Below are 23,506 nucleotides of genomic sequence, written 5' to 3' on the forward strand. Positions count from 1 at the left end.
GGTCTCGAATTCCTGACCTCAAGTGATCCGCCTGCCTTGGCCTCCCAAAGTGCTGGGATTACAGGTGTGAGCCACTTTGCCTGGCCTCATTCTTTTTTTTTTTTTCAACGACATCTTTATTGACATATTCACATACCATAAAATCCACCCATCTAAAGTGTACCAATTCAGTGGTTTTCAGTATATTCACAGAGTTGTGCAGACATCACCACAATCCATTTTAGAACATTTTCATCATCTCAAAAAGAAACCGTACTCATGAGCAGCCGCTTTGAATTTCTCCCTCCCCACAGTCCTTAGCAACCACACATCTACTTTCGGTTTCTCTGGGTTTGCCTATTCTGGACATTTTGCATAAATGGAATCATGGAATATATGGCCTTTGTGCCTGGCTCCCTTCACTTGGTGTCATGCGTTCCAGGTTCATGCGTGTTGGAGCGTGTGCCCGTGTTTTCTTCCTTCTTATGGTGGAATAATAGTCTGTGATATGGATACTCCACATCTATTCATCCGTTCATCCACGGACGGGCATTTGGGTCATTTCTACCTTTTGCTTCTTGCAAGTAAAGGTGCTGCGGATGTTCACAGGCCAGCCTTTGTTTTGTTTTGTTTTTTGAAACAGAGTTTCGCTCTTGTTGCCCAGGCTGGAGTGCAGTGGCGCAATCTCAGCTCACTGCAACCTGCACCTCCAAGGTTCAAGCGACTCTCCTGCCTCAGCCTCCTGAGTAGCTGGGATTACAAGCGTGAGCCACCGTGCCCAGCCTTGGGCCAGTTTTTGTGTGGACATATGTTTTCGTCTCTCTTGGGTCTATAAGTAGGAGTGGAATTGCTGGGTCACATGGCAACTCTATGTTTAACCTTTGGAGGAACTGCCAGGCGGGTTTCCACAGCAGCTGCAACCTTTTACAGTCCTACCAACAGTGAGTGAGCGTTCGTGTTCCGCCACGCCCTCACGAACACTTGCCCTTGTCCGTCTCTTTGATTTGAGCTATCCTAATGGATGCGAAATGGCATCCTGTGGTTCTGATGTGCACTTCCTTGGTGGCTAATGATGTTGAGTATCTTGTCATGGCCATTTGTATACCTCTTTCTTTTTTGTACAGCTGCATACTATTCCCCTGTTTAGAGAAACTGTAGTTTATTTAACCCATTTACTACTGGAATAGTCCTGCCCAAGAAATTAAAAAAAAAAAAACAACCTGTTTACTACTGATGGCCAGTGGGTTGCTCCCAGTATCTTGCTATTATTATTATTATTATTTTTGAGACGGAGTCTCGTTCTGTCACCCAGACAGCTGTAGTCCCAGCTACTCGGGAGGCTGAGGCAGGAGAATGGCGTGAACCCGGGAGGTGGAGCTTGCAGTGAGCCAAGATCATGCCACTGCACTCCAGCCTGGGCAACAGAGGGAGACTCTGGGTGCGGTGGTGCAATCTCGGCTCACTGCAAGCTCCGCCTCCCGGGTTCACGCCATTCTCCTGCCTCAGCCTCCTGAGTAGCTGAGACTACAGGCACCTGCTACCGTCTTGCTATTATTCATAGAAACATAACTGTAAGGCTAGGGCATGGTGGCTCATGCCTGTAATCCCAGCACTTTGGGAGGCTGAGGTGGGAAGATTACTTGAGCCCAGGAATTCAAGACCAGCCTGGGCAACATAGCAAGACTCCATCTCTATGAAAAAAAAAAAAAAATCACAAAACAACACACCTGTAAAAGCCCCTAACTGTATAATTTTGGTCGTGTCAATGGTACCTGCAGAGTATGTTCCCATAAGTGAAGTAGCCAGGCAGAGGGTGAATGCGTCTTGATCTTGGTGGGTATTGTCATGTGCAGGGGGTCCTCATTATTCCAAGATACCATATTTGCAGATTCATCTAATCGCGAACACTTACTCATAACCCCAAAATCAATAACGCACAATGCTTTTCCCATCATTTATGGACACTCACAGAATAGCAAAAAATTTGAGTCACCTGGTGCACACATCTCCAGCCACGGTCAAGCAACGCCACGCCCTGCTTTCTTATTCTCTTACTATAAACAAGTGTCCTTTTTGTGGTCTAGTTAGTGCCATGTTTTCTATGTTTTTGTGCTTTGTGATTTTGCTGTTTAAAATGTCCCCAGTTTGGCCGAGCGTGGTGGCTCTCGCCTGTAATCCCAGCACTTTGGGATGCCGAAGCGGGTGGATCATCTGAGATCAGGAGTTCGAGACCAGCCTGGCCAACATGGCGAAACCTTGGGTCTACTAAAAATACAAAATTAGCCGGGTGTGGTGGTGCATGCCTGTAGTCCCAGCTACTTGGGAGGTTGAGGCAGGAGATTCGCTTGAACCTGGGAGGTGGAGGTTGCAGTGAGCAAAGATTGCACCACTGTACTCCAGCCTGGGCAACAAGAGCAAAATTCCATCTCAAAAAAAAAAAAAATTAGTAAAATGTCCCCGGTTTAGGACAGATGCAGTGGCTCATGCCTGTAATCCCAGCACTTTGGGAGGCTGAGGCGGGTGAATCACCTGAGGTCAGGAGTTCGAGACCAGCCTGGCCAACACAGTGAAACCCCATCTCTACTAAAAATACAAAAAAAAATGAGCTGGGCGTGGTGGCGGGCACCTGTAATCCCAGCTACTCGGGAGGCTGAGGCAGGAGAATCCCTTGAACCTGGGAGGTGGAGGTTGCAGTGAGCTGAGATCGCCGCACTGCACTCCCGTCTGGGTGACAGAGCAAGACTCCGTCTCAAAAAAAAAAAAAAAAGTCCCCAGGTTAGTGCTGAAGTGCTGTCTAATGTTTCTAAGCCCAAGAAAGCTGTATTGTGAGGCTGGGCGTGGTGGCTCACGCCTGTAACCCCAGCATTTTGGGAGGCCAAGGTGGGAGAATCGCTTGAACCCAGGAGGTCGAGACCAGCCTGGGGAACATGGTGAGATCCTGTCTTGACACACACACACACACACACACACACACACACACACACACACTAAATTTTAGAATTAGCCAAGTGTGATGGCGCACACCTGGGAGGACCACATGAACCTGGAAGGTCAAGGCTGCCGTGAGTTCTTTTCACACCACCGCACCCCAGCCTGGGCAACAGTGAGACCCTGTCTCAAAAAAACAACGAGAAGGCTATGATGTGCCTTTCAGAGAAAATATACATATATATTAGAGAAACTTCATTCAGGCACAAGTTAGGGTGCTGCTGATGTGAGGCTCAATGTTAATGAATCAAAACTATACATTAAATAAGGTGTCTTCAAACAGAAACACACATAAGCCAAGGTTATATATTGGTTGATGAAAGCATTGTGGCCAGAGGCTTTTAGGAACCTAACTTTGTATTTCCCCCAGGAGACATGGCTAATGTCTAAGTATTTGCTAATCCAATGTTCACAGTCACTTTTTAGATTCTATAATATATAGAACACAGCCACCTGGAATAACGATCAGTTGCACAGCGATTTTTTTTTTCTTCATGCTGGTGGTGCTTTACTGGGTTCTGATTTATGTGCCGTAAAATGCACAAACCTTAAGTCCACAGCTTGATGAGTTTTGACAAATACTACCTATATAAGCATCACTCAAATCTAGCTAGAGAACACGTCTATCATCTGAGCAGGCTCCCTTATAGCCTTTCCCAGTCATTCCTGCATCCCTCCCTTGAAGTGGCCACACGTCTGATTTTTTTCCCCCACTATAAATCAGTTCTGGATATTCTAGATTTTTTTTTTTTTTTTTTTTTTTTTTAAGACGGATTCTTACTCTGTCACCCAGGCTGGAGTGTAGTGCGGTGATCTCGGCTCACTGCAACCTCCGTCTCCTGGGTTCAAGAGATTCTCCTGCTTCAGCCTCCCGAGTAGCTGGGACTACAGGTGCCCACCACCATGCCCAGCTAATTTTTTGTATTTTTAGTAGAGACGGGGTTTCACCATGTTAGCCAGGATGGTCTCGATCTCCTGACCTAGTGATCTGCCTGCCTTGGCCTCCCAAAGTGCTGGGATTACAGGTGTGAGCCACTGCGCTGGGCCCATATTCTAGATCTTTACACAAATGGACTCACACAGTGTGTAGACTGTTGTGCCAGGCTTCCTTTGCTCAGCATGATCCATTTAAGACTCATTTGTATTGTTGCGTGTGGAAGTCCTTCATTCCCTTTTACTGCCAAGCTGTATTCTGTTGTGTGGATGTAACAATGTATCCATTTAACTGTTGATGGCTGTCTGTGCCATTTACAGTTAGGGGCTTTTATGAATAAGGCTGCTGTGAAATTTTTTTTTTTTTTTTTTTGAGATGGAGTCTTGCTCTGTCGCCTAGGCTGGAGTGCAGTGGCATTGATCTCGGCTCACTGCAAGCTCCGCCTCCTGGGTTCACGGCATTCTCCTGCCTCAGCCTCCCGAGTAGCTGGGACTACAGGTACCCATCACCACTCCCGGCTAATATTTTGTATTTTTAGTAGAGACGGAGTTTCACTGTGTTAGCCAGGATGGTCTCGATCTCCTGACCTTGTGATCCGCCCGCCTTGGCCTCCCAAAGTGCTGGGATTACAGGCATGAGCCACCATGCCCGGCTGCTGTGAAAATTTTTGTACAGGTGCTTTTGTGGACATACTTTTCACTTCCCTTGAGTAAATACCTTGGCGTGACATTGTTGGGTCATAGAGTTGGTATATGTTTAACTTTACTTAATCCAGGCTTTAATTCTCTTCTGGGACAAGATGTCTTGGAGAAGGCCATTCCAGGGATGTTTGGCAGCTGAGGATTGTCAGGCCAGTAGGTCAGTGTCCCTCTTATACTCTCTCTCTCTCTCGTTTTTTTTCCCTTGAGTCTGCTTTGCTAGGGAACCCCCGATTCTCTTGACCTTCCCCTCAGGAATGCATAATGGCTGCTGCGGCACCGGTCATTGTCATTATATTCACAGCAGTCTTTCAAGCAAAAAGAAGGAGCGGGAGCAAACAGTCTTCCCAAGACAAGATTCTGCCTTTTTAACCAAATGTGAAAACTTTCCCATATCCATTCTGAGCTGCAAGGCAGTCTGAGGAAGAAAGTTTCTGGCCAAGGAGCAGGGGTCTGCACTCACTATGGTCTGTCCTCTGTTGACCAGGATGGTGGGGCTGGAAGTGTTTATCAGACCCTGGGCAACTTCTAAATTAGCCTTCCTGAGCCTCAGAGAAGACTTGGTGGGACCACTTGGTCAGAGGCCTGGACCTTGACCAGGAACTGGTGGCTTGTGTTTGATACAAGAACAAGAACCCCAGAAGGAAAACTAAAGAGACAGAAGCTTCTAGTCCGGGCGTGGTGGCTCATGCCTGTAATCCCAACACTTTGGGAGGCTGAGGCGGGCAGATGACTTGAGGTCAGGAGTTCGCCAGGCGTGGTGACGAGTGCCTGTAATCCCAGTTACTTGTGAGGCTAAGGCGGGAGGATCGCTTGAACCGTGGAGGCAGAGTTTGTAGTGAGCTGAAGTCATGCCACTGTGCTCCAGCCTGGGTGACAGAATGAGACTTCGTCTCAAAAAAAAAAAGAAGCAGCAGCTTCTAGAACAGTGGTTCTCAGAGTGTGGTCTGTGCCAGCAGCATCAGCATCACCTGGGAACTCATTAGAAATGCAGAGTCTCAGGCCGCACCGGGACCTGCTGATTCCCAGATTCCCAAATCTGTATTAGGAACCAGTGATCTACAAACCCATGTGCACGTCTTGGGGAACGTTTGTTTTCTCCTTTGCTTCCCTTAGCTGCATTTTTTTCCCCAAATTCGAAGCCTGCTTCGTTGCCTGATGACGTGTGAAGCCCTGTGTCCGATGAACATAATCATTTCTTTTGTATTCCCGTCACCCACCCCGAATGCCTGTGCTTTACCCTCTCCCAGGGTTTTTCCTGTTTCTCATAAGCCGGCATTGAGAAAAATCCAAACCCTTTTGAGATACCTGGTTTTCTTGGCAAGCCTGCAGCTTTATAGCTGTATTTAGAACAGCGTCAAATGGTGAAAAGGGAAAAGAGAAGACGCACAAAACATTTCTAGTTTGTAACTACCTGTATAAAATAGGCTTTTAGGAGCTGGACATCAGTCGCTTTATGGGCAATCTAAGCTTTATGGGGCCCACTTTATTTGGTTAAACTAATTCAATGATTTTAGAGCTCTAAAGGTCACTAAAAATAAAGATGGTGTAGATTTTAATTGCTCTTCAAATTGCTCTTTCTCTGTCTTTCCCAACGGGGTGGAGGTGGGTGAAGAATCAACATTTTTTTCCCTGTTTTCGTTTTCTAGCTTTAAAATAGACGCATCATGCAAGTGGCTACATATCCAGGGCCCAGCCAGCTCTTACTGGGCTTTTGCATGCAATTGAAAATGGTGCTTTGTCCGAGAGGGCATGACTCTGTGGTGTGTCCTTTGTATGAATTGGGAAAGGGGACTCCTTTCTCCATGTGGATGCCACCCTTCTCTGGGGCTCATAGGTGTGAGCAGAACCTGGACTGGATTTGATGCCCCACTTGCCTCTTTGTCTGGATTCCTTTGTGCAGTGAACAACCTGTGCAGCTGTACATGGTGGTGCATACATACACACACACACACACACACGTACACACACACACACGTTCTCTTCTCTTCTCTCTTTTTTTTTTCTTTTCTTTTCTCTTTCTTTTTTGAGACAGGGTCTCCTTCTGTCACCCAGGCTGTGGTGCAGTGGCATGATCTTGGCTCACCGCAGCCTCAGCCTCCCAGGCTCAAGCAATCCGCACACTTCAGCTGCCCAAGTAGCTGGGACCACAGGTGCACACTAGCACACCTGGCTAATTTGTAAAATTTTTTGTAGAGATGGGGTCTCACTGTGTTGCCCAGGCTTCATATATATGTTCTATACTCTACGTATTATATGCCTCTCTGTCTTAGAAACTTACATTTACATTAGTTTCCCATTGTCGCTGTAACAAATACCACAGATGGGGGATCTTAAAACAGGAAACTATTCTCGTATAGTCCCAGAGGCCCTAAGTCCAAAATCAGGGTGTCAACGGGGCCACCGGGGTGGTCAGAGTTATGCTGCCTCGTGAGGCTCTAGGGAAGAGCCTAGAGCCTTCTTTGCCTGGTCCAGCCCCCGGAGCTCTAGGTGGTCCTTGGCTCATAGCCACGTGACATTAAGCTTTGCCTCCTTCTTCACGTGGCCTTCTGCTCTTCTGTGACTTCTCCTCTGCTGTTAAGAGGACATTTCTCATGGGATTTTGAGCCTACCCAGATAATCCAGGACAGTCTCATCTCAACATTGTTAATCTAATTATGTCTACAAAGACCCTTTTTTCCAAATAAGGATGGCCACATCCACAGGTTCTGGGATGTTTACATATTTTTCGTGGTGGGAGCCACCATTCAACTCACTACAAAGGCCTTGGAAATACATCCTGAGAGCTTAACTTCTAGGCGTCATAGCATGTTAAGTCCACGTGCCAGGTGAATGCATCACCTCATTTGTCTATCTGACCAAAGTTCACGGGAATGACTCATTCGAGGCATTTCAGGACAACGAAAGGGATAGAGGACCTGGCCGGGTGACTGGCAGAGGTGGGGAACCTGTCATAGTACACCCCTGCTGTCGGGGGGTGGAGGGAGAGATGGCCAGGCTGGCACCATCATGTAGTTCCCATGGGCTTAGGAGTTTCAGCTGGGTTCAAATCCTGGCTCTTGGGTGACCTTGGGCAAGTACCCAACCCTTTTTGGCCTCAGTCTCCTCATCTGTGTAATGGGCATGAGGATAATGGCATCTGCCTTATAGTGTTGCTGTGAGAATGAAATGAAGTAAGATGAAGCACTTTGCCGGGCACGGTGGCTCACGCCTCTAATCCCAGCACTTGGGGAGGCCGAGGCGGGCAGATCACGAGGTCAAGAGATTGAGACTATCCTGGCTAACACAGTGAAACCCTGTCTCTACTAAAAATACAAAAACAAAAAATTAGCTGGGCGTGGTTGTGGCGCCTGTAGTCCCAGCTACTCGGGAGGCTGAGGCTGGAGAATGGCGTGAACCCGGGAGGTGAAGCTTGCAGTGAGCTGAAATCACGCCACTGCACTCCAGGCTGGGTGACAGAGCGAGACTCCGTCTCAAAAAAAAAAAAAAAAAAAAATACGAAGCACTTAGTAAGCATTCAGCAACCTTGGCTGGGGTGACGAAGATGATGAAGTCGGAGGTGGCCGTAGCCAAGGGCTCATGGGACAGAACCTGACCCAGTCAAATGCCCAGATTCCCAAACACCAGGGCTCATAGCCATGTGGCCCAGGCAGAGGTTGGACTCGTAGTTGGGGCAGGTCCAGTCGGTGGCCAGTGAGGAAGGGGGTTCGCGGGGAGGAGCAGAGGCCAGAGGGAGCCGGGCCAGGGAGGAGGGCTTTGTATGGTCGTTTACACATGGCATCTCGGTGTCCAGCGCAGGGCAGGCATATAGGAGGAGCCGAGGCTGCTTGGGCAGCATTTATTTACCAATCGGTAGGGCAGCTTTTGAGTATTTTAATGGCAGGAGCAGCCAGATGTGAATAAGCCAAATGTGAACCCAGGCTGGGTGATGAGAGAAATACATTTACTACATTTGGGCCAGAATAGTGGTCATGGACAGGAGGGCACTGACTGGAGAGATTTGGGAGGTGGGAGGGATAAAACTTGGATGAGTCAGGTGTGGGGTCAAACTTGGTTCCTAGTCCCCAGAGAGAGCTGTATCAGTGAGCTGTCGCTGCATAACACACAGCCCTGGCCGGGCACAGTGGCTCTTGTCTGTAATCCCAGCACTTTGGGAGGTCAAGATGGGAGGATTGCTTGAGCCCAGGCATTTGAGACCTGCCTGGGCAACAATAGTGGGACCCCGTCTCTACAAAAAATTAACCAGGTGTGGTGGCGTGCACCTGTAGTCCCAGCTCTTCAGGAAGCTAAGGTGGGAAGATCCCTGGAGGCCAGGAAGTCAAGGCTGCAGTGAGCTGTGATCCCACCACTGCAGTCCATCCTGGGCAACAGAGCGAGACTGTCTCAGAAAATCAAAACAATAATAAACAGAAAAAGGAAAACCATGATCCCAACGGTTAGAATTTGGACTGGGCGTAGCTAGGTGCTTCTGGCCTGGGCTGGGTGTCTGTAGTCAGCTGTTGGGCAGCTGGTGACTCTGCATCTAGGGCTTGGCTGGCTGTTAGCTGGGGTGATGGGGTGATGGGCACGTGGCTCTCATCCTCTTGCAGGCCAGCCTGGGCATCTTCACCTGGCAGCTGGGCAAAGAGTGGAAGTGTGCCAGGCTCAGAATCACACACCATCGGCCAGGCGCCTTGGCTCATGCCTGTAATCCCAGCACTTTGGGAGGCCGAGGCGGTCAGATCACGAGGTCAGGAGTTCAAGACCAGCCTGACCAACATGGTGAAACCCCGTCTCTACTAAAAATACAAAAATTAGCTGGGTGTGGTGGCATGCACCTGTAATCCCAGCTACTCAGGAGGCTGAGGCAGGAGAGAATCGCTTGAACCCAGGAGGTGGAGGTTGCACTGAGCCGAGATTGTGCCACGGCACTCCAGCCTGGGCAACAGAGCAAGACCCCATCTCAAAAAAAGAATCACACACCATCACTTTCACCACATTCTGTTGGCCAAAGCAAGTCAAGAAGCCAGCCCAGGGTCAAGGGCTGAAGTCGTAGACCCCACTTCTTAATAGGAGGAGCTGCAAAGAGTATGGGACGAGGGAGGAGAATTTCTGGCCACTTTGCAATCAACCACAGTGGCCTTTGTTTCAGATCCCCTTTCCACCAGCCCTCTCCCATTTTGTTTGACCTCTCCTCTTAATCAGTGACCCACAAAGAACAGCCCTTGACCCATGTGAGAGGCCTTGCCATGGGTTGCAAAGAAAATCCAGAAATGGAAGCTCTTTTTGCGTCAGGTTGTATTTGTCTGCAAATAATGGGAAACCACATAGTGGCTTAAACCGTAAGGATTAACAAGTTTGGAGGCGGGCAGCCCATGAAGAGTTATTAAGAGTATAGTCAGGCCGGCGCGGTGGCTCATGCCTGAAATCCCAGTACTTTGGGAGGCTGAGGCGGGCGGATCACTAGAGGTCAGGAGTTCAAGACCAGCCTGGCTAACGTGGTGAACCCCGTCTCTACTAAAAATACAAAAATTAGCCGGGCGTGGTGGCATGTGCCTCTAATCCCAGCTACTCAGGAGGTTGAGGCAGGAGTCACTTGAACCTGGGAGGCAGAGGTTGCAGTGAGTCAAGATTGCGCCACTGCACTCCAGCCTGGGCGACAGAGCGAGACTCCGTCTCAAAAGAAAAAAAAGAACACGGTCTTTTTGTCAGCTCCTATCAACCATCCTCTGCTGGTGGGCTTTTCAGCCTCAGGTTTGTTGTCTCATGGTTGCAAAATGTCTGCCACTGCTCTAGTCATCTCAACTGTATTCAAAACTGCAAGCAGGAGCAAAAGACTGTCTTTCTGGAGAAACTCTGTCTTTGTATTCTGGAAGAAAAACTTTCCCTGAAAGTCTCACTGAGCAGAACCTGTCTGTACACTTCGGTTTTTACTATTTGCAGAACTGTGGTTACTCTAACTGCAAGAAAGGCTGGGAAAGTGAGTGTCTGATAAAGGAGATAGGAATGCCTCTGGCTTAGTTCAATTATTTTAGGGCTATTTTGACCACAACTCACAGTCCAAAATATGTTTCTGTGTGTCACAGTACACACATACACACACACACACACACACACACACATTATTGAAACCAATTTGTCAAATACTCACTCTTTACTATGTACGATACACGTTAATGTCTTCCATTCCATTCCATTGCATGCATTTTAATTATTTAAAGCAGTTCCTGGTCACAACCTGCTAATTTGATTTCACAACCTTCAAAGGCGTGACCCATAGTTTGAGAAAGACTGGCCTAGAACAGTCTTTGTTTACATCTTAGCGTTGGCAAGTGTTACCCTGCACAGAGTCAGGCTTCTGTGAGCAGAGAGGAGGAGAGGTGGGGAAATGGTGTTTTGAAAAGCAACAGACTTTGCCACATCATCTGCACTTCCTATCGGCAAATGATATCATTCTGGAGACTTTGTATTACTGGCAGGCAACCTGAGGTTACTCCAATTTATATTGGGAAATTAAAATTTGCCTGTTTGTGGAACTTAGCTGGCCCTTTTAATTCTGTATCCTGCTAGCAGCCTGGCTTCTGCACAACTCCTGATGACAGCGCAAAACTCCGATTGCATTACAAGTGGAGGAGGAATTCACACAATTTTCTGGAAGGACACTGTGTCATTGTTGCGTCATGCTGTTCTTTGGAGCTGGTTGTGGTTTTCAGGCCCGGCCTCTCCTGCTTTTTATAGTGTGGTGGTGAAGAGTGAGGTCTTCAGAATCACAGGGTCTGAGTTCAAATTCTGGTCCCGTGGTGCGATCTGGGGCAAGTGTCCTGACCACCTCTGAGTCTCCTTTTCCTGTAAGATGTGCATGAGCAGTGCTTCCGTGGGGATGGGGAAGGATCGGTGGATATGGAGTAAGCACAGGGGCTGGTACCCGGAAGCACTCAGGCAATGCGGGCTCTTCGGGGTGTGCCAGGCAGCTTTGGCTGCGTGATGCCGCAGTGACGAGTGAGCCCGGGTCGCAGTGGTTCATGCTGGCGGAGGCTAGCTTCTTGCTGATGTGTATCCCTGTGGTGGGTTGGCTGTAGCTCTGTCCACATGTCCGCCCTGTTCTGGAACTCAGGGGAACTATGTGATGGCTCTCGAAGCTTCTGCTCTGAACAGACACAGTGCGCCCACTCCATCTCATGGAAGGAGAATCTTTCCGTAGGAGCAGGCCCACTGGGTGGGGGGCAGCAGACAGATGGTTAAAAAGCCAGTGTGCCACACCACGGCTTGTCTCCAGGGTGCTGGTGACAATTTTGGGTCCGCAACCCTGCATGCTAGTTTCCGCCCCCCACCCCGCAACCTCAGTCACTGTTTCAAAAGTTTCTGAGTGTGGGGGGTAGGGGAGGGGTCTCCAGCGCCCTCCCTGGCTGAGAACCACTGGCTGTGCTCCCCAAGCCAGGGATGGGGTCTGCTTCTGCCCTTTTGCTGTCCTCAGCAACCCCCACCAGACACACAGTAGGTGCCTACTAAATGTACATTTCAGCAAGTTGCCTCTTGAACAAATGAAAGGATTTGTTTAATTTCCTCTGCAAATTCATTCATTCATCCCACAGATATTTACTGAGCTCATACTGTATGCCACATACTGTGCCAGCCCCAGGGATCTTGCAGGGGACAAAACAAGCAAAGGTTCCTGTCCTGGGGGACATTTTGGTAGAAGAGACACACAGTAAACGACCAAACCATCAGATGGATATATGATATTTGATGTTAAAATTTTGGTTTTGTTTTTTTTGAGATGGGGTCTCGCTCTCTTGCCCAGGCTGGAGTGCAGTGGCACGATCACAGCTTACTGCAGCCTCGAACTCCTGGGTTCAAGCAATTCTTCTGCCTCAGTCTCCTGAGTAGCTGGGATTACCTGTGTGCAACACCATGTCTGGCTGTTTTTGTTTTTTTTAATGTTCATTTGTGTCTTGAAAGGCTTCCTCTGCCTGCTGGGTTGAGAGCAGCAAGACACCTAGCTGGCCTGGTGAGGGTGCACACAGTGCAGGTGCTGCAGCGCCCCCAAAACTGCTCTTTTCCACTGCGTTTATCTCATCTGGAAAATGGGGGTAATACCAGGGTGTTTGGAAGGATTCAAAGATCCCTGGTACCTGGCTGAAGCAGGAGATCTGTTAACCCTTCCAGATACACACATAGGCCACGTGCGGCAAACAGCACCAAAGTGGGGCTGGGGACTTCTGTCCAGCCTCACTGGGCTGTGGCCCGAAAGCTCTGGGAGTCGCCCCACTAGATAGCATCAACAGTGGCAATTAAAATGATCACGACTAGCGTACACACTGCTTACAGAGTACTTTAGGACATGGATTAAGGGTGTTCCTATGTAACAGTCCCATGGAGGACGTAGTGTTATCCTCCCCAAACTGAGGCACAGAGGGGATAAGTAACTTGTCTTAGGGTACACGGCTGGGAATGAGAAGTGGCAGCCCAGGGATGGGAGCCTCAGAATCCGTCAAGGTGCACTTGATTCCTGCTCTGAGCATGCGCAGGCGGCAACCCCAGCCCCTCGCCCAATTTCTTTTCTTCTTTTTCTTTTTCTTCTTCTTTTTTTTTTTTTTTTTTGAGCTCTGTCATCCATGCTGGAGTGCAGTGGCGCAATCTCAGCTCACTGCAGCCTCTGCCTCCTGGATTCAAGCAATTCTCCTGCCTCAGCCTGCCGAGTAACTGGGATTACAGGCATGTGCCACCACACCCAGCTGTTTTGTATTTTAGTAGAGACAAGGTTTCACCATGTTGACCAGGCTGGTCTTGAACTCCTGACCTCAGTTGACCCTCCCACCCCGGCCTCCCAGAGTGCTGGCATTACAGGTGTGAGCCACCACGCCCGGCCTTCTTTTCTTTTTGAAATGGAGTCTCACTGTCGCCCAGGCTGGAGTGTGGTGGTGCAATCTTGGTTCACTGCAGCCTCGGCCTCTCTAGCTCAAGCGATTCTCCCACCTCAGCCTCCTGAGTAGATTGGACCACAGGTGCCCATCACTACCCACTGGCTAATTTTAAAATTTTTTGTAGAGATGAGGTCTTGCTGTGTTGCCCAGGTTGGTTCTCCAGCTCCTGAGTTTAAGCCATCCTCCTGCCCAGCCGAGGCAGGGATTACAGGTGTGAGCTACCCACGCCTCCCTCCTTTTTAGTTCTTTGAAATAAAGTTTTCCTGTGTTGAAACACACAAATCCGAGCTGTTAAATTCTGAACACTCACATAACCTCACCTTGGTCACAACACGGACTGTTTCCTTCTCCCCAGGAAGTTCCCGTTCATGTCTTTTTTTTTTTTTTTTTTTTTTTTGAGATGGAATCTCGCTCTGTTGCCCAGGCTGGAGTGCAGTGGCGTGATCTCGGCTCACTGCAAGCTCCACTTCCCAGGTTCACGCCATTCTCCTGCCTCAGCCTCCTGAGTAGCTGGGACTACAGGCGCCTACCACCACGCCTGGCTAATTTTTTGTATTTTTAGTAGAGACGGGGTTTCACCATTCACACGATGATCTTGATCTCCTGACCTTGTGATCCGCCCGCCTTGGCCTCCCAAAGTGCTGGGGTTACAGGTGTGAGCCACAGCGCCCGGCCCCGTTCATGTCTTTAATGTTGTCATTGGAATGAAAGCACATGAATACAAAATCCTCAGAGAGAGCTCTACAGCCTCTACTTCGAAATTCACACTCGGGACTGGTTTGCAGAAGTCTCACGGGAGCTGCACCTCCTCCTGTCTCTAATTCTGCTGGTAGGTAGGTCGTGCTCAGAGCTTGGGCCACACCTACCACAGCCAGGGAGGAAGCATGAACAGACGTGAACCCTTCATCTTGGGAGCTTATGCACACCTCCAGGCCAGGAACAGGGCACCCGCATTCCAGAGGAAAAGAATCCTGTGTTCCAGGGTCTTGCAACATCTGCTTTCTAGATCTTTCTGGGATCAGGACCTGAGAGGAAGAGAAAGCCACTCGCCACTCCTGTTCCTTCCTCCTTCGTCCATGCCAGTCCCTTTATCTCCTTTTCCAATCTGAAGCATCCCAGGCATTCATAAAATGATAACAGAGATGCACACCCCTGTCACCCAGCCCCGCAATAGTGCCTGAACATTCTGCTGTATTTGTTTCAGATCCTACAAGAGAAGTAGCAGGAGAGGGTCGCCTGTCGGGTAGTGGTTAAGGGCGAGGCCTCTGCAGTGAGCCTGCCTGGGCTGAAATCCCAGCCTGGGCGGGGCGCGGTGGCTCACGCCTGTAATCCCCCCTTGGGAGGCCAAGGGGGGGCGGATCACCTGAGGTCAGGAGTTCAGACCAGCCTGGCTGACATAGTGAAACTCTGTCTTTACTAAAAATATACAAAATTAGCTGGGCGTGGTGATGCATGCCTGTAATCCCAGCTACTCCGGAGGCTGAGGTAGGAGAATCGCTTGAACCCGGGAAGCGGAGGTTGCAGTGAGCCGAGATCGCGTCATTGCACTCCAGTCTGGGCAACAAGAGCAAAAAAAAAAAAAAATTCCCAGCCTGACCTCTTACCAGCTACAGGATTTCAGCCAGATGAGTAACCTCTCTGAGCCTATTTCCTCATCTACTGAGTAGGGATCACAGAAGCACCTGCCTTTCGGGATTTAGGGAAGGCAAATGAGTTGTACAGGTGGGATACCTAAACCAGCACCCAGCACATAGTGGGCCTGCAGTCAGCGTGGTTTATCATTGTCATAGTTGGTCCTCGTTCTTTACAGATCCCGTATTTGTGAACTCACCTACTTGCGAACATTGGTAACCCCAAAACGGTGCTGATCATTTGCAGAAGTGGGTAGAGTGGCCAAAAAAATTGAGCTGCCTGACATGCAGGTTCCCAGCTGAGGTGGGGCCTGGCAGCACTCTGATGTCGTGTTTCAGCTCAGATTGCAAAGCAGTGTCCTTTTTGCAATCTATTTAATGCCACATTTTTCACATCTTTGTGAGTCTTTTTTTTTTTTTTTGAGACGGAGTCTAGCTCTGTCACCAAGGCTAGAGTGCAAGTGGTGCGATTTCGGCTCACTGCAAGCTCCGCCTCCTGTGTTCAAGTGATTTTCGTGCCTCAGTCTCCTGAGTAGGCACGACTACAGGCACCCGCCACCAGGCCTGGCTAATTTTTTCTATTTTTAGTAGAGACTAAAGGGTTTTGCCATGTTGGCCAGGCTGGTCTCGAACTCCTGGCCTCAAGTGATTTGCCCGCCTCAGCATCCCAAAGTGCTAGGATACAGGCATGAGCCACCGCGCCCTGCTGTCTTTGTGCTTCTTATTGGTGATTTCTCTGTTTAAAATGGCTCCTAGGCCAGGCACAGTGGCTCACTCCTGTAATCCCAACACTTTGGGAGGCCGAGGCAGGTGGATCACTTGAAGTCAGGAATTTGAGACCAGCCTGGACAATATGGTGAAACTTTGTCTCTACTTAGCCGGGTACAGTGGCAGGCGCCTGTATCCCAGCTACTTGGGAGGCTGAGGCAGAATTGCTTGAACCTGGGAGACGGGGGTTGCAGTGAGCCGAGATCGCATCACTGCACTCCAGCCTGGGTGACAGAGCAAGACTCACAAAATAAAAAAATAAAATAAAATGGCTACAAGCAGGGTGCAGAAATCTAGTGTTCCTAAGGGCAGTGAGGCTGTGATGTGCCTTCTGGAGAAAATACCTGTGTTAGAGAAGCTTCCTTCAGGTGGGAGTTATAGTCCTGTTGGCCATGAGTTCAATGTGAATGAATCAACAATATAGATTAAATAAGATGTCTTCAAACAGAAACGCATATAAGTCAAGGTGATGTATCGATTGATGGGTGAAAATACTGTGGCCAGAACCTGGCAAGAACCTAGCCTTGAATTTTCCCTAGGAGCAGCGGCTCAGTGTTCACGGTGACTTTCTAGAACCTCACTACTGCAAATAGCAAGAATTGGCTGCATTTTGTTAGACTGAAGTGCCAGTAAATGATATAGTATAATGTTACATGCTATAGTGTATGTGCTACATGTATGTAGTATATATGGGGTAATAGTATGTATAGTGTGGTTTTGTTCTATTTAAATTATTTTTATTTTTATTTTTTATTTTTGAGATGGAGTCTCACTCTGTCACCCAGGCTGGAGTGCAGTGGCACGATCTCAGCTCACTGCAAGCCCCGCCTCCCGGGTTCACGCCATTCTCCTGCCTCAGCCTCCTGAGCAGCTGGGACTACAGGCACCCGCCACCACGCCCGGCTAATTTTTTGTATTTTTAGTAGAGACGGGGTTTCACCGTATTAGCCAGGATGGTCTCGATCTCCTGACCTCGTGATCCGCCTGTCTCGGCCTCCCAAAGTGCTGGGATTACAGGGGTGAGCCACCGCGCCCGGCCAAATTTTTTTATTTTTGAGACAGGGTCTCACTGTCGCCCAGGCTGAAGTGAATGCCACTATCCTAGCTCACAGCATCCTTGACCTCCTGGGCTCAAGCGATCCTCCTGCCTCAGCCTCTCAAGTAACTGGAACTACAGGCAAGCGACCATGCCCAGCCAAAAAGCTTTCTTTTTGTAGAGACAAGATCTCCCTGTGTTGCCTAGCCGCACTGGTCTCGAACTGCTGGGCTCCAGTGATCCTCCTGCCTCAGCCTCCCAAAGTGCTGGATTTACAGGCGTGAGCCACCGCACCAGCCATTTTGTGTGATTCTAAATTTTTTAAACTTCCCTTGAATGTTGCCTTTTCAGCCTCCCGTCTCTCTTCCATCCCCCTCCTTTGTCCATCCCTCTCCTACCTACCTCCCATAGTTCTGTCCGTCTCTGACCATGTCTTTTTCCTTTTCGCTGACTTTCTCACTCACTGTCTGTCTCTCATTTTCTCCACAGCTGGCCCCCAAGAGGACCCTTTCCAAGTCCCCAGCTGGGGGCTCTGCGTAGACCTGGAGTGGACACGCCCCTCCTTCCCTTCATGATTCGTTTGTAGCGCAGGTAACCAGCAAAGCATCCCTGTTCATTCCTGGAGGGGCAACCGTCCCTCATTCCACCTCCCCAGCACCCCCTTGGCCCCTGGATGAGGAAGGAGCATTCCTTCCTGGAAGAGCCTGGCTAAGGAGTATCTCCGGCTCTTTCTTCTCCCACCTGGGCCCCCTGGGTCATCTGGGCCATCACCCTGCCTCTGCATTAGCTGCAAGCAAAATCTTTCTCTCTGCCCCTTTCCCCTTTTCTCCAGATTTTTTGCAGACCATGGCTTTGCATGCCTTCTGTGAGCGGATTGGGGAGGGAAGGGGCTCATAGGTCATGTACCTGGTGACACAGGGTGAGGAAGCCTGGTGGGGCTGGGATATGGAGCAGGTGGTGAGAGTATGTCCTCACCACTTCCTAAGGCAGCGAGAGCCCGGGAGGTGCCTCCCTGGGGACAGTCCCCACAGCCAGCCCCTGAGAGGGAGAGTAATTGGCGTGTGGGGCTCTGGAGATGCATGTGTCTCTGTCTGTGCTGCAGGGAGAGGGATCCGTGAACCCTGGAAAAGTATGTGTCACATTTCTTACCCACGTGCATGTTTTGGCGTGAAACATGCATGTGTCATCAGATTTTTCACAACATGATTCAGCAAATACACCCCAGCCCACTGTGGGAGGTCCCTGGCCAGGGGTCTTCATTGTGTCACTGAGCACTGGGGATGGAGGACTTGGGAGTGGCACTGAGGAGACCCCTGTTAGGGGAGTTCAGAGTATGCCATCAGGGTGAGGGGCTGTGAACCAGCCGAGGGTGCATGTAAGATTTTATATGTGGGGTTTTTGGGTGAGAATGGTGACCCATGGCACCGTGGCAGTTGTCACATCATCAATGAGGTTTGAGACCCCCTACCCCAACGAAAAAAGAGGGTAAGGGAACTACACGGTCCTGAGCTGTAAATTCCCACCATTCAGGGATCAGGTCTTCTTTTTCATTGTGTATTGTGTGTGTCATTGGGAGGAGAAGGGGGCAGAGGGTGCAGGAAGTAATGAAGGGATGAGTGGCTGGAAGGATGGGTCTGTGTGGGTATTTGGCAGAAGGGAAGGAGGGGTGTTTGGATGGAAGCTTGGAAGGATAGAGGGATGGGTAGGTAGATAGATGGAAGGATGGAGGTATGGGCAAGTAGATGGATGGAAGGATAGAGGGATGGGTAGGTAGATAGATGGAAGGATGGAGGGATGGGTAGGTAGATGGATAGAAGGATGAAGGGATGGGTGGGTAGATGGGTAGAAGGATGGAGGAATGGGTAGGTAGAAGGATGGAGGGATGGGTAGGTAGATGGATGGAAGGATGGAGGGATAGGTAAGTAGATGGAAGGATGGAGGGATGGGTAGCTAGATGGAAGGATGGAGGGATGAGTAGGTGGATGGATGGAAGGATGGGAGGGATGGGTAGGTAGATGGATGGAAGGATGGAGGATGGGTAGGTAGATGGGTGGAAGGATGGAGGGATGGGTAGGTAGATGGGTAGAAGGATGGAGGGATGGGTGGGTAGATGGATGGAAGGATGGAGGGATGGGTAAGTAGATGGATGGATGAAGGATGGGTAGGTAGATGGATGGAAGGATGGAGGATGGGTAGGTAGATGGATGGAAGGATGGAGGATGGGTAGGTAGATGGATGGAAGGATGGAGGATGGGTAGGTAGATGGATGGAAGGATGGAGGATGGGTAGGTAGATGGGTGGAAGGATGGAGGGATGGGTAGGTAGATGGATGGAAGGATGGAGGGAGGAAGAGACTGATGGCTGGAGGGAGGAAGGAGGAAGCTTTGGAGGGAGGGTTGGCTAGTTAAATGTTTCTGAGGGCTGATTGGATGTTTGGAGGGATGTTTGGGAAGATAAAGAAGTGGATGGATGGATGGACGGATGGAGGCAGGGAAGGGAGGGATGTTTTGGAGGGTTGGAGGAATATTTGGAGGGGTGTTTGAAGGGAGGGAAGGCTAGATGGATGGGAGGGTGGATGGGTAAATAAATACAGAGAACACCTACTTCCCCTGGTGTCAGATGGGACTAACGATCCCTTCCCTATGGGGGTGGAACAAGCTAACATTGCTGAAGTGCTCAGACAGTGCCTGGCACCTAGCGAGCACTCGACAAATGTTAGCCATCCTCATCCTCATCATTCAGACCATAGGGCTCAGCCTTGCCCCGGTGGCTTCTCTGACTCAGAGCGCCCCTCCTCATGAGCCCCTCTCCCTTGCTTCTGCCTCAGTTTCCCCACCACCCTCCCCTTCCTCAGGAACACACTGCAGACATCTTCAAGGGTCACCCAGAGCCTTGAGCCACAAAGCCCTTCTTGTCTACACTGGCTCCCTCACTCCTTCACCCGTTTATATGTAGGACAGATCCCCACCACACGCCCCATGTCTGGGGAGGCAGGACAGCAGGGTGGTGAAGAGCAGGGCTCAGGAGCCAGGCTTCCTAGGTTCCAGGCCTGGCTCTGCTGCCTGCTTGCTGGGAGACGGAGGATGACCCTCCTGGTGCCTCCAGTTCTCCTCTGCAAAGTACGGGCCGTGGGGCCCCTCCTGGGATTCCCTGAGGATTAGCTTAGTGTGTGTGAGGCATAGTCAGGACTCACTTAGTCTCGGTTGATATCATCATCATCATCATCAGGTGCTGGGAGAGTTGGAGTGGGAGGAAAAGGACCCTGTCCCTGGTCAGGGCTTTCTGGCTGGGAGGGCACCTGGGGGTATTCCTTGTCCCCATCTATCCCCATGGACTCAAGGGAACAGAAACTCTGACCCCCTCCAGGGGGCTCCCCTGAAGGGAGGGGGCCAGGCAAGCTGCCAAAATCTAACCTTGTCTCCCTCGCCCTCTTCCTGACCCCACCCCATCCAGTGGCGATGGATGATGAGGATGGGAGATGCTTACTAGACGTGATTTGGTGAGTAACGGGCTCCCCACCCCCTGCCCTCTGTCTCAACCCCCTCCCCTCCCTCCCCTCCCCAGCTCCTTACCTCCTCAGCGTCTCTTCCTCTTCTCTTCCAGTGACCCACAGGCCCTCAATGACTTCTTGCATGGATCCGAGAAGGTAAGCATGGGCACAGGGAGAGGCATTCCCTGCGTGGGGGGCTGTATAATCGGGAGTGAGGGACAGGGAGAGACGTGTCCCCTTGATGAGGTAGCCATCTGCCTTGTGGCTTCTAACGCCAGGCACTGGAGTTACAGCCATAAGCAAAACTCATGGTAAATCCCTGCCCTCCTGCCATGGACACCTCCTTGGTAAACAAAGAAACCAGTCACTAATAAAGGTAATGGTGAAAAGTACCATGTAGAGTATGATAAAAAATAATAATGTCATTTGCACAATGAAAGAGGTTTAAAAGAAAATAAATGAGTCCCAGGGGCTCCGTTAGATAATGTGATCAGAAAGGGTCACACAAGGGAGGTAACATTGAAGCTGAGACCTGGAGGATCACAGGGAGGTGGCCAGGCCTGGTGCTTCTGGCAGGGGGAAGAGCAAGTTCAAAGGTGGGAGAGAGCTTGGCATGGTTGAGGAACAAGAAGGAGGCTGATGGGGCCAAACTGAAGGGGCAACTAGTAGGAGGTGAGACTGTAGGAGGTAAAAGTCACCAGGTTATGTAGGCCTGGAAGCCTGATAGAGGAGTTGTTATTTTTATTCTGAATGTGACAGGCAGCTCTGATGGGCTCTTAAACAGGAGAATGCCATATTTGATTTGCTCCCCAGAGAACGGAACAAAATGGGGAAAAGTAGAAGTCTGTTGAGCTCTGAGTAGCTGTATTAGTATCTATGGCTGTGTAATAGATTATCCCAGCATGCAGTGCCTTCAACAATTGTTAGAGCTCTTGCAGTGTCTGAGGGTCAGGAATCTGGGAGCAGCCTAGCTGAGTGGTTCAGGTTCAGGGACTCTCATGAGGTTGCAGTCAAGCTGTGGGCTGGGGCTGCAGTCATCTGAAGGCTGGCAGATGTGCTTTTACCAGGACTCATTCCTGTGGCTGTTGGCAGGAGGCCTCAGTTCCTCACCACGGGGGCCTCTCCATAGTGCTGCTTGAGTGTCTTCACAGCATGGCAGCTGGCTTCCCCCAGAACAAGTGATCCGAGAGAGAACACAGGAGGAACCCACAGTACCCTTAATGACCCAGTCTCCAAAGTCCCACGCCCTTCCTCCCATCACACTGTATTCACTAGAAGGTAATCAGTCAGTCCAGCCAGCACTCAGAGGGAGGAGAATTGAGCTCCACCTCTTGAAGGGAGAGGTATCAAATAATTTGTAGAGTAGAGGCATGAGGCATGGTGCAGGCAGTGGGGGAGGCATGCGGCACTGGATTTGGGATCTATCTGGGAGGTGGCATCAACTAGACTTGCTGGTGGACTCGATGTTGAGGGGGAGAGAGTGTCCACCATGTCTCCTGGATTTTGGCTTGAGCAACTGAGTGGATTCTGGTGCCATTTTCTGAGGTTGGGAATTTGGGGAAGATTCCAGAAGTCCAGGTGGTGCTGGTGGATGTACAAGTTGGGGTTCTGGAGAGATGTCCAGCTGGAACAAGAAATTAGGGAAGCCCCAGCCATGGACATACATTCACTGGGCACGTGTGTGGATGCCAGGGCCTGTTCTGGGCGCTAAGGATGGTGCTAGGCATTCGAGAAGGCCCTGCCCTCCCAGAGACGGCACCACATGGCTTGTCAGGTGCCCAGATGGTGGGCATGCCAGGCACTCAGGCTGCGTTGGGAAAGGAGTACTTAGTGAGAAGGGACAGGAGCTGTTGGACCACGAGTGACCACTCCTGAAGGCTGTGCTACTGGAGAGACTGGGGGCAGTGGCAGGGCGCAGCTTGGGCAGAGGCGTGAAGGCAGGATTCCGGAATTCAAGGCAGTCACGGCAGGATCGCTTTGCAGGCCAGGCTCGGGGACTCAGCGCTGGGGATGCCTTGGGTTTTAGGCAGGCACCCAAGCCCCTGCCTTTGGGGCCTCTTTTCGGAGGCGAGAGTTTCCCATACCCCCAGCCCTCTCCCATCCCAACCCTTGTCATTTTGTCCTGAGTGACGCTAAATTGGTTTCTGCTCCAGAGCATGGGCCTGCCCTGCTGACCTTTGACCTTGGATGGGGTGGGTCTTGTTGCAGCTTGACAGTGATGACCTCCTGGATAATCCCGGGGAGGCCCAAAGTGCCTTCTATGAAGGTCCTGGGGTAAGTGCTGTGGCTCCCGATCATTGCCTGAGCTGTTGGGGCTGCCAGTGGGAGGAGGGCCTGAAGCCAAGAGGGGAGGCTTGGGCTCATTTCCTGAGGGCTGTTGACAGGAGGAGGGCAGGGGTGGGCCACCCAGGGTGGCTGGACCACCCTGGCAGTGCAGGAAGGAGCAGAGCTGGGGAACCCTGTGGGGGGGCAACATGAACAAGGCTGATTGTGCTTTGCAGACCCCTCGGGGAAGAGGTGAGGGTCCCCAAGGCCTTGGGGCCCTGGAGCGGTTCATGCAGAGTGGTTCCGGGGAGCTGAAGGAGATGTGGGTTGTGGGGTTCACAGGGGCACTCTTTTGGAGAGCAGAGGGCTCGGGGAGGCCTGGGGTCCTGCCCAACTCAGCCATGGCAGGGTGTGACCTAGGGGAGGGGCCTCCTCACCTGCAGACTTCAGTCTTCACCTGGGCAGTGAATATGGGTGCTGAGCAAAGCCCAGAGTGGCCAATGCAGAGGACGTTTATTGAGCACCTACTGTGTGCCTGACTATGCCGGTCCCATGACTAAGTGCCAGTTGTCCACACCACAGTAGCCACCTCCTTCCTCCTTCTCCCTCTTCTGTTGCTGCTTTCCCTCCTTCACCTTTTCCTCCCCACACCTTCCTTCGGCCTCCCCACTCCCTGCCTCGCCTTCCTCCTTCCCCCTCCTCACCCTCCCCGCCTTCCCTCTTCATCATCAGAACACGCATTCACCAAACACTTATTATACGACCGGCCCTTCCTTGTCATCTTCATTTAGTTCTCACAGCTATAATATCATAT

General features: G+C 50.6%; 1 protein-coding gene across 12 annotated transcripts in view; it reads left to right on the top strand.

Annotated features, from left to right (window-relative positions):
• BICRA (BRD4 interacting chromatin remodeling complex associated protein) overlaps positions 1-23,506 on the top strand; it is a 95,917-nt gene that overhangs the window by 45,817 nt on the left and 26,594 nt on the right. For 11 of the 12 annotated variants that reach the window (XM_054464253.2, XM_054464254.2, XM_054464252.2 and 8 more), the window contains 4 exons: positions 17,427-17,528; positions 20,391-20,436; positions 20,541-20,583; positions 22,636-22,701. In XM_054464253.2, the coding sequence (XP_054320228.2) occupies positions 20,396-20,436; positions 20,541-20,583; positions 22,636-22,701 (150 nt within the window). In that variant the 5' untranslated portion in view covers positions 17,427-17,528; positions 20,391-20,395. Of the gene's footprint in view, positions 1-4,735; positions 4,760-17,426; positions 17,529-20,390; positions 20,437-20,540; positions 20,584-22,635; positions 22,702-23,506 lie in introns of those variants that run through there. The other variant, XM_063657246.1, reaches the window with a different exon arrangement.

This window comes from Pongo pygmaeus, chromosome 20, assembly GCF_028885625.2.
Source record: "Pongo pygmaeus isolate AG05252 chromosome 20, NHGRI_mPonPyg2-v2.0_pri, whole genome shotgun sequence".
Classification (NCBI taxonomy): Eukaryota; Metazoa; Chordata; class Mammalia; order Primates; family Hominidae; genus Pongo; species Pongo pygmaeus.